Source organism: Euprymna scolopes, chromosome 41, assembly GCF_053919585.1.
Source record: "Euprymna scolopes isolate OS-2025 chromosome 41, ASM5391958v1, whole genome shotgun sequence".
Classification (NCBI taxonomy): domain Eukaryota; kingdom Metazoa; phylum Mollusca; class Cephalopoda; order Sepiida; family Sepiolidae; genus Euprymna; species Euprymna scolopes.
In genome coordinates this window covers 3,972,995-3,985,000 of record NC_136522.1, presented here as the reverse complement: position 1 = coordinate 3,985,000, position 12,006 = coordinate 3,972,995, and the positions used below count along the sequence as shown (strand labels likewise).

General features: G+C 35.7%; 1 protein-coding gene across 2 annotated transcripts in view; it reads left to right on the top strand.

Annotated features, from left to right (window-relative positions):
• LOC145266309 (cytochrome P450 4V2-like) overlaps nucleotides 1-12,006 on the top strand; it is a 76,862-nt gene that overhangs the window by 4,025 nt on the left and 60,831 nt on the right. Inside the window, exon 2 of one of the 2 annotated variants that reach the window (XM_080121863.1) lies at nucleotides 8,013-8,125. The exons of the other annotated variant lie outside the window; for it this stretch is intronic. Within the exon in view, the coding sequence (XP_079977989.1) occupies nucleotides 8,013-8,125 (113 nt within the window). The remainder of the gene's footprint in view (nucleotides 1-8,012; nucleotides 8,126-12,006) is intronic. 2 annotated transcript variants of the gene reach the window in all.

Below are 12,006 nucleotides of genomic sequence, written 5' to 3'. Positions count from 1 at the left end.
GATATAATCATCTTAAAAATACGAGGAATACGTAGATACCATTGTTTTCATGTGAAAGTCAGTTTTATGATTTCTGAAATTTCGTCCCAATAGTGTCGAAGCGCCCAAGTTTTTTTTTTATTTTTTATGTTTGTTCAAGCTGGGGATGGAGCGGAGCATCCTACCAGATGCCAAACATTCACCTGCTAACTCACATATTTTAACCGATATATCTTTTAAATATTTCAACTGTCCCTTTAAGTGTAATTGTTTGAATCCCTCTTGCACTTAGTTCTCCAGGTATATTTGCCAGGTAGTTTTTGAAATTCTATTTCTTGAGTCCAGTTGCTCCCCTGTGTGTGTGTGTGTGTGTGTGTGTGTGTGTGTGTGTGTGCGCGCGCACGCACGTGTGTGTGTGCGTGTGTGTGCACGTGTGCGTGTGTGTGTGCTTGTGTGTGTATGTATGTTTGCGTCTGTGTGTGCGTGCGCGCGTCTGTATGTGCGCGCGCGTGTGTGTGCGTGCGTGTCCGTGCGTGTGTGTGTGTGCATGTGCGTGCGTGTGTGCGTGTGCATGTATGTGTGTGCGCGTGTGTGTGCGCGTCTGCGCGTGTGTGTGCGCGTGTGTACCTGCACTTAAACATTTTATAACCTACTTACGTTTTGAAAAAAAAAGTCCACAACACCAACCACATTATTGAACTTTTTTAAGTGTAAAGATGCTGGGATGGACACACACGAGACACATGTAAACATTTCCTCTTGAAAAAAAAAAAAAAGAACCGAATATATATGATGAGAATAATAGAAATAGTATTCCGATGAGATTGGAAAAGGAACATTCAGAGGAAGTCCCGCCATAAAGACGAAATGTTGATGAACACATAGCTTGGTTTGTCCCTTTCTCTCTCTCTCTCTCTCTCTCTCTCTCTCTCTCTCTCTCTCTCTCTCTCTCTCTCTATATATATATATATATATATATATATATATATATATATATATGTATATATATATATATAAATATATATGTATATAAATATATGTATGAATATATATATATGGTGATTGTCACATCTTGACAGAAGACCATCTTTCCCTTGCTCTATTGTTGATTACGCAATTATTTTCATGTATTTTTGAAAATATATATATATATTTTTTTATATTATAATTATGTACACATATATACACTTATACACACACACACACACACATATATACATGTAGAGATGTGATCAAGAATGCATCAATTCCTATTTTCTGTGCGAACGAAGGTGGCTCTTCAGACCAGCCCTGCTTTTACACAGTCTGTTACAAAGATCACACTTAAGCTGAGATTGAGGGATGCCAACTGGTGCTGCTCTACTGTGGACGCTCATATGACGCTTTAGGCCTCCACTCGATTTACAGACCACAGAGCAAACAGAACATCTGTTATATAAATATATGAATATATATATATATATACATACATACACATATGTATAAATATATATATATATATATATATAATAAAAATCTTGATATTGAAAATTTATTCAAATTAAAAAAAAACTTATAAAGCTATGAGGAAGGTATAAAAAATTTTAATTATTCGACAAATAAAACAAGAAATACCTTATTTCATGGGGTTTCGAAGAATGCAATTCTTCTCATCAGAGAGAATAGGTTTGCAAAATATACAATGAATTTATGCATCACAGGAAACAAATAATATGAAATTTATCATATTTGCATAAAAAAGGTCATTTAACAGTTTGAGATATTTTGAAAGGATTCAAGGGGATTGAGAAAAGCAAGAAAAAAAAATAGGGAGAAAAAGGATAGGTTAAAAATCCAATGGGAAAGACGGTAAAATCCAGAACAGGAAAAATCCGAAATGGATCTGTTGAAAATGCATTTGTAATCCATTAGAAAACAGAAATATAAATATAAATGTCCAGGGTAAATTGGAGCTTCAAGAAAAATTATCAGGTTGTGGAGAAGTCAAGATATACAACGTTTTTTTTTTTTTTTTTTTTAATAACGGACCAAGAAAAAAGAGGGTGTTAAAATGAAGATACCAAATGAAATCAGGAAAAAGGGTGGTGAGGGAAAAAGAGAACAATGAAAATGAGAGATAAGAGAGGAAGAAAGGATATTAAAAAACCTAGAGAAGAAAGAGAAATAGACATCGTTGAGGGTGGGGTGCGAGAGAGAAAGGGGGAAAGGAGTAGAGAGTCATCTTTCTGAATCTATTTTTAGAACCGATAGATGTAATACAGAAAGGGTCAATTTGACCTAGACAGGAATATAATTCAGGTTGATTAATGCAGAATTATAAAGTATAATTAGAAATGTATGCATACACATATATACATATGTTTTATATATATATATATATATATATATATATATATATATATATATATATATTTGAAAATAAGCGAAAATCTCTCAAGAACCCTTTCGGCCATCATCTCATCAGAGAGAATCGATAGTATTGAAATAATATTAACGGCGAAAAAAAAGAGCAAGGGAGGATCTTTTATAAATTAAAGGTTCCAAAAAAGGACGATTAAAACCAATAATTTGATTTAATGAAGTCTCTAAAAAGCGATTAAAATAATAGTGAGGTGGGGGGGGGGAATGGGGAGGTTGTCAGAGTTCCCCCCGAAGAGATTTAACGCTTTTAGCTATTCCTTTTGCTGGCACAAAGAAGGTTTACGAATTTCCAATAGAAACAGATTCGAAAATTTTTAAATGATTTTTAGAATCCGCTCTATGAAGTATCTCAAACCACTCTATTTTATTCGGATTGCCATAACAAGGATTCTCAACCAAATGTTGGCCAATAGCGGAGTCCAAAACTGTAGAGGAACGGGACACTCACAGATATATATCTATATATCTAGAAGTGTGTGGATTCTCTCATCGAAGACGATGGATGAGGGTTCAGTATGCAATTTTCAGCAGTTCCTAAGCTCTGTGACACCGTATGTATAATTGTAATCCTGTAGACGTCCGGCACACTCCACCGCAGATGGTAAACTTGCATATGCTCGTCGGTCAAAGATGCCTTCTCGCGTGAACAGATAACCCTGCTTTGCCGTGTGCTTTGAGACCACAGTGGCAGACATATTCAGTTTTTGATGGATTTTTCTGTTGTTTTCTCTTCGTATTTCCACTTATTATTATATGCTATAATAATAATGATCTGCAAAATAGAAATATTCAGTTAAAATTAACAAAAATTCATGGAAAAATCGATTTCTTCTTTCTTTTGACCCATTTATTTTTGCTCATGAGTGTGTGTGTATATATATATATATATATATATATATATATATATATATATATATATATATATATATATATACACATCGCACAGGTAAGAAATTCATTTTTATACTATGATAAGGTTAGTAATTGCAATTAAGAATAGGAAATTGGATCAAATTTTTGTAACATGTCTTCTTCCTAAGATTAACGGTGGTGGTGTTTGATCAACACTGCTGGGGAGCCATGATGTAATATACTGTTTTGTTTTTAAATCCCCGAAACAGTGTTTCATGGTAAACAACTGATGATCCCTTAAAAAATATTAAAAAAATAGTATTATAGTAAATTCGAGAGAGTTGATGCAGTGATTGCAGGTGATTAAATGACTTACTGACTAGATGTTGTTTTTGTTTTTTTTAACGAATGATAAAAAGTAAATTTTTGTATGGTTTCAAATATTAAAAACTTCAAAGACTATATATATATAATTATTTTTTTTTACTATAATAATTAAATACCTACAGACACTAATGTTTCATTCTTTCGGGAATCTTCAGTGCAGGGTGTCACGATTAATACCAGTCGAACGATTTGAACCCCGCAACACGAGACATCTCTGGCTCGATTAGCAAAGACCTAATCAAGTCGGCTACCATTAACCTCGTGAAATAACGTTGAATTTAAACATTTTAATTTTAAATGTTCATTTACGCCAGTCAGATAGTGATCTAATCGTTATACGATGATCTATGCATAAGAGCTAAATTGACCGACTTTAATTCAACTGAAAGTGCTCAACGGTAAGAAACGAATTTCTTAAAGGGGTTGTCATATATATATATATATATATATATATATACATCTACTATTTGAAAGAGTATCTTGTGTAGTTTCCGACGTGTAGGAGACGGGAGTCTCGTCGTGGGCGACGAAGCGTTTCACTGAAGAACCACGGCAACACACAGCGAACCAACAAACAATGACAGCCACGGCGCGAAGGTAATTAACAAAGCTCAACTGACTGCACGAATAGAAACGGAACCCAACGGTCACTAACGGAACCCAACGGTCACTGTACTGATCGCCACGAACGTCAGCACCCGACTGCCTTGCACCTCCAATGGACCGATTTTTATTCCTCAAGATGGCCTAGCTAATTTGCATCCCCGCGAGATTTCGCGCGATCCTGCGAGATTCCGTCTCTAATAAAAGCAGGCAGGCACCATCTTGGAACTCTTTCTTCCGCTGCCCCGACCACAGGATCAGCCACCACCCCGCACGCCAGGCACACACGGACCCTCTTGCGCCGAGGGCTATGGTTAGTCTCACACTATTATATAAAAAAAACCTTAAACCTAAAATAAGTATATATATATATATATATATATATATATATATATATATATATATATATATATATATATTACTGGCAAGGCCACAGGGGAGACAACCGAAGCAGCAAAACTGAAGCTGGCCTGGCAGGACACTGTATATACAAATGTAGGCAAATGTGGGCATATTTTATTGGTTTGAAAATATAGGTTCTATTTTACCAATTGTCATAAAGTTTTAACCATAGAATAGTATTATAATCTTCAAAAAGCCTACAAATTTTCATGTAATTTCATCCCATAAAACCAAAAATATGAACATTTAAATATTCAATTTGACTCCCAGTATGGATCTCTCTCTCTCTCTCTCTCTCTCTCTCTCTCTCTCTCTCTTTATATATATATATATATATATATATATATATATATATATATATATATATATATATATATGAACTTTAATTTTAAGTGAAGATATTTTAACACATTGGTTATCTCCAAGTTTAGTCATCCTGTGTTTACAAAGGATTTCTGCAGAGCTGTCTGTCGGTTGCAAAATCACTTTTTTTTTTTTAATCAAGCAAAAAAAAAAAAATTTTTTTTTTAAATTAATAAATGAATAAAATTAAAATTAAAAAAAAAAAAATAAATTATCAATTTTTTTTTTTTGTTTCGATTATTTTTCAAAAATTTGTAGCCGACGACAGCTCCGAACAAAACCTTTGTAAACACAGGGTGATTTAAAGTTGAAGAAACCCAAAGCGGTTAATATTTTTTTTTTATTCCACTTCCCTTAAAAACATTTAAATCACATATTTTAATGTTTGATTCAGTTGTATTTAATCGAATATATATATATATATATATATATATATATATATATATATATATATATATATATATATATATATATATATATATATATATATAAAATAAAACTGGTAATTAGTAAAAACCTGAAGAGAGTGCTCAATACTATTGCAGAGCAAATATGTGTTTCATTTTTTTATTACCGTTTTATCTGTTTGGTTACATATGTTTCGGATGTTGGACCGTGTTTACGATCTAACAGCCTCGTCAGATCTTAAAGAAATGGTTGGCTAGCATTAGGAAGAATTGTTTTTAGAAGGAATACGAGAGAGAAAAAAAAAGAAGATAATGGGAGGGGGGGGAAGGCGGTAATGACAATATTTCAGTTTTGAAGGTTAAAATATATTAGGTTGTATTATTATATAACTCCTGCAGTATTAACTAACTTGACTAAATTAAACAATGTACTCACTTATTTATTTATTTATTATTATTTATTTATTTATCCTAACTTTACTTTATTTACTTGGTATAGATGTATACATGCCGGTATGCGTATGTATATATATGTATGTATGGATATGTATATATATATGTGCATAGGTCTGTATATATTTCCCCTCTTTGGTTTTCATACTTAAAGTAAATTTTATAGTGTATAAGGCTTATTTGCTACTGGAGATATTCATAATCGTACCCTATTACCAAAGAGGGGAAATATAACATATGAGAAATATTTGGAATCAAGTCTCCTCTTACTGTTATTTCACTGATTTGAAACCATAGCAAGGCCAGAGGTTTTGGGAGAGAAAAAAAAAAAATATATATATATATATATATATATATATATATATATATATATATATATAGTGGAACGATAAAATTGTTGCCCTAGAAAAAACGGCATGATTCCATTTCTGCTTGATGAAAACCGATTTTCTTTTTATTTTTGTTGCAAACCATCTACCAGTTGGCCAGTTGCGTACAGATTCCAAGAGCGATAGGAGCCTTACTATCATGTCTGAAAGTGATACAATGTTCAACGAGTGAGATCGGAGATGCGCCGCTGTACAACTCATGCTCTCTACCGACTCGTTATGATGACAGGACCCTCAAAATGCATTGCTGGATATCCATGAATAAATGGTCTTTCGTGTTGTTTCAAGTGAAGGCCACATCATGCCACCTCACATCTTCGAAGTCTACTTAAAAGTCAACACCAAAGTGCACCTGGATGTGCAGAAGAGTGTGGCAATTCCCTGGTGCAATCAGGTGGCCGATTGCAGACCCTGGGTGTGGCACCAGGTTTGGCTTAAGAAGGAGTGCTACGACTTTGTACCCTTTTCTCACTGGCCCCTCCTCCCCTGACCTGAACCCGCTGGGCTTACGTCGAGAACATCACCAACATGACGTCCAGTCTCATCACTGCCATCTGCCGAGTAGCATTTAGGGGAAGGGCATGCTCCCAGTTCTGGACCCATATCGAGGTGGTGATTGAGGCTGAAGGCGGCTACATTGATTAGATGTCAGCTATACTACATAATTGTTGGAGACGCCCTTCCATGGGATTAATGGACTATCTCATGACGTCACTTCCTCTGGTGACGTCACTTCCTCTGGTGATGTCACTTCCGGTATCAAGTACCGGTGCCCGGCAATCAGATCATGCAGCCAAGGAGGTCGTGTGCAAACGCTCTACCATTGAGGAATGGTATTGCTCAACCTGCTTTTGTCTGTAATATATGTGAATACATGCTCATTCCTAAAAGTCCTGTGTTTCTTCGTTCTTATTACCATTTCACCCCTTAACAATAATCAAGTTATCTGAAGTGACCTTTTTCAATAAAATACTAAAATAAAGCTGTAGTGTTGTTTTCTTTAGGGCGACACCTTTATTGTTCCACGGTGTATATACTAATGTTATGACAATAACTATAGCAATTAAGTACCTCCAGAGCCTCTCACAGATTTACCCCTTCCCTATATGCAACACGCTGTAACTTTAATGCTAGCGATATTTATAAAAGTGAGAATGTGTGTGTGTGTGTGTGTGTGTGTTAGGACAATTCTCAACCTATATACTCAACGAATTTTTGATCTATAGACTTGAAATTGGTGGAGTATTCAGACATGCGGAAAAATTTAATCAGTTTTCATCTGGGAAAAAGGGCTGCTAAGGGGTCAAAATTGAAAAATTGGTACATTGGGTCGTCGGATTTTTATCTGTTTGTCTACTGTTTCACAAATACGTATGCGTTAATGGTTCACGTGACAGATTCCTTATATTAAAAATAAGTAGGTTTGAAAACACTTTTTAAAGATCGTATCTAGCTGGTCTAATGGTTATCATGCTTGATTTTAGGTTTTGATTTCGATCTAAGCGCGAGTATTTTTTTTTTTTACTCACAAAAAGTTAAGTGTTTATAAAAAATGTAATACTCGCATGCACATGTCTCAGTTTCTGTATGAATTAAAATATAATATTGATGCATATTTTACGACCGGGCAACGCCAAGCGGCCTGCTAGTGTACAATATCACACAAAAGCATGAATTGGTAATGGCTCGTTGAATGCTTTAGGTTATCCGTCAAAAGAATCATCTATTTTTTATTTTTATTTTTTTGTTACCACAGACATGTATACTGAAATGATGAAGATAGGAAATACGTATCGGGATCAAGGAATGGTCATCCTGCAAATGGGACTGGATCAAGTACTTATGATTTATAAGGACGAATATATGCAGGTATGTCTTTTATGCACATGCCCATCACATCGTTTTTATTTCTTTTACATAAGAGTCACCACTTATCGAGGCCCGGAAGCCACTCGAACATAAGGGTTAAAGAATGTCCAGTAGTCAATGAGACAATATCGTAGTAATCGTTAGTGTACATTTGATAAATTGGATTACTTAAGGGGAACGGCTCATCAAGAACTTGTTTACATTGGACTTGAAGACGACCATATTGTAGTCAGTTGGAATGCGGCCAAACGGAATACTGTTCCACAGATGTGCAATTCTAAGAAAGAAACTTTGTTCATGGAATCTATATTTAGGTTTAGGCACAAATAAAGAGTAGAGGAAATTAGTGATATTGGTTTCAGCTAGACGAGTGTTTCTCATGAAAGTTTGGCAAAAGGACCGTAGATTGGAGCTTAGACGAGCACTTGCTATGAAAATAACGATAAAGCAGAGACAGGCTCACAACATCTCTTCTGTGAGAAAGAGGTTGCGGGCAAGAGAAAAGAACATCCCCTATGAGGCTACGAAATCTATTTTGAACTCTATCAAGACAGGATAAGGTCTTTTTAGCAGCTCCTGTCCAGATGTGGCAACAGTACTCCATCCTTGGACGTACCTGGCTTGTATATAGGTAAAGAATTGCATCAGCAGTGAAATATCTACTGGATCAATAGAAGGATCCGACCATTTTTCCAGCAACCTTGGCAACGGATTTGATATAAGTGTTCCATTTCAGATCAGGAGTAAAGGTCAAGCCCAGAAGCTTGTCAAAACATGAGGCCTCCCCAAGACGAGAGCCATTCACTTCAATTGATGCCAGATGGTGATCAGAACGTTGAAGATGTAAAGATAGAAGCTTGGTTTTAGATGCATTAAAAGTAACCAACCACCTCTTTCCCCATTCTACCACGTGCTCAAGATCAGAAGAGAGAGAATCAGAGAGAACTTGCTCGTTTACAACCTTTGATGTACTGCCATAGATGATAGTGTCATCAGCATAAATGTCTACGAATGTTGTAAGGATGTGATTTGGAAGATCATTGTTGTAGCTCAGGAAGAGAGTTGGACCCAGGATGGACCCCTGAGGGACTCCAGCATTAATACTGTGAGCTTCTGATTTCTGCCCATCAACCACTACTCTTATGGATTTGTATGGGTCTCTGATGAGTTGTTTGGTCAATACATACCATTCAACAAAACACGTGTAAGATGTACTACATAACCAATAAAATAATATGATGGTTATCTCCATATATAATAAAATGACTGCAGAAATTCCCCTCTGGACCAAAGTATCGTAGGTTTGCAACAATAGATGTCATATACAAATTCTATACATCTAGGCTAATAGCCATCTTAGCTTATCTGATGTATCTTTCGAACATCATTTTAAACACATTCAGTCCTGATAATAAAATACTACATTGCATCCTACGAGCAACACCATCACAATCACAACATCGTTAGAGGAAGGAGTCTCTATTTATCTCTTTAAATAACTAGTCCTACTGCTATCAGTAGTCACTGGGACAAATTCTACATGTTCCACAGATTCTGTGATTACACCGACCTTAACTGGCTCATATATACATAGACCTAACATAATCTTTCAAATTTCCAATTCAGAAATAATAAAGGCTCCCTCTCCAAAGTCTGTATATTCTGATTGGCTGAGCTCTGAAAATTCTCATATTCTGGAATCCAGTTCTTCGCTTAATAAACGAAGGCTTACTAACATTAAAATATGGCGTCACTAAGAGACATATTATTTCGCCTGGCCTCAAATTCATTTGGTGCATAGGTGTTTTATATTAAGATTTCTCCTGAAAAATAAAAAACAAACAAATTTTTTTTTTTAAATATGGAAATTTATTTGTTAATTAATTTATCTTTTCCATGTGATTTAACGACATTTATAAGTTTTCTGGTATTATGATAATGAATATCGCACATAAAATTGTCGGCGATAAATAGTTTTTTATGTAATAACATTATGCTTTCCGACAGCTAGACAAACAATGTATGTGCGTGCGTGGCAAGACTATTTGTCAGCAACAATGTTACATGTGTTATTCGTTTACAGATTACCCAAAATCTTATGTTGTCAAATTAAGGTGAATGTGAAAGGTGATGAGAAACAACTAATTTAACTTTATTAATGTGTGTGCGTTTGGATTCTTAATCCGGCAGGGGGGTGTGATGTGTTTAGTGTCTTAATGTTAAGTTCATGCTTGCATGTCTTCTCGCTTCCAGCTAACACCACTGGCTAACCTCACGGTGAACAGGGAGCAGCTAGGCATGTCTTTCCTGCCAGTACATAGCCTCTCCATCATCAAGACTTCTACAGTACCTCCACGTTGGCCACACATGGTAACTGGGTGCCTTGTGACCCCCCAGGCTAAACTTGTAGGAGATCTCAGAGTAGCAGGGGACCCCAGAGGTAGTGCATTATGGCCCACCGATGTGTGGACACGCCCTGGCACACTACCAACCCCTACCCCACAGTATTGTGGGTGCCCTTGGTTGGGCGAAGACTAGGGGAACCAACCCCAAAATCAAACACCACTGCCTTGTGGGCCTTATCACAACAAAGACTAAGAGATGGGAACTGACTTCAAATCCTACTACTGCCTTGCAGTTTTCCTTAAAAGGCTATGGAACCTCATCCAGAAAGAAAAGGCGCAGTACTGGACACGATAGGACTACTGTTACCTCACTGAGATTACTTTCGGCCAGAAGTTGCAGCCTCCTCTGCTGCCAGTCATCACGGGTTCGCTCCACTGGACATGAGCATTGGAGATTCAGAGGGTGTCTATCTGATGTGCAACAGATACTACACTTAAACTGCGCAATCAAGTTTGGAGCCAAGGTGGAAAGTCCTGTGGTGATGGAGTGAGACTACGTAACACCGAGGAATAAAGCACTGCGACCTCAACAAGTCATTGTCAAGACTGACGGACTTCATGATGATGATGATGACGTTTATTAATGCTATATAGAGAATATGGCTATATTGAAGATGTTAACTCGGGACTAGATTAAAGAGGTTAGCTCCCAAATATTTTCGTTTTCTTTTATTATTATACAAAAAAAAAAAAAAAATGCAAAAGTTTATTTAATGAAATAAAACTTATTTTTTTGCAACAATTTTATTTGCGCAGCATATTTCTTTTCATAAAATTCCGTAATTTTTTTTTTGAACAAATCATAATAAAAAAGACGCAACTATTTGGACACTAAACTCATCAATAGATAAATATATATAACAATATTGACGTGTAAAATATATAAATGTTTATATATATATATATATATATATATGGTTTGAGGTAGTTGCCTGTCTAGCCGCAGTAATGAGCTGTGAAACAGCGAAACAGTACTGTATGTGGATGAATATAATGCTCCTCATCTTGAGTTGAGCATATTGAGAAGTGATACACGAATTACCATTAGCATATAAGCGACGCTCTTTGTGTAAACAAATCGAGCGGAGGTATTTCGGACGATGTCAAAAACATCATTAAACTCACTACTCGCTCAGGAACCGCCAATAGCGTAATAGTTAGGAGCCTTGACTGTCGTACAGACAGTCGGGTTTCAATCCTGGCTTGAGGTAGTTGTCTGTCTAACCGCACCGATGAGCTGTGAAACAGCAAAACAGTACTGTATGTGGATGACTATATATATATATATATATATATATATATATATATATATATATATACATATTTCTGTGGAAATATACTTTATTTCCTTATAGTATAGACCAATCCTTATTTAAGAAGCTCAATCTAATTACAGAGCAATATAGTAAATGAATGACAAAAGTCTATATTTCAAAGTTCATGAAGTTGACCATCTTATAATTTATTCTTTTAATT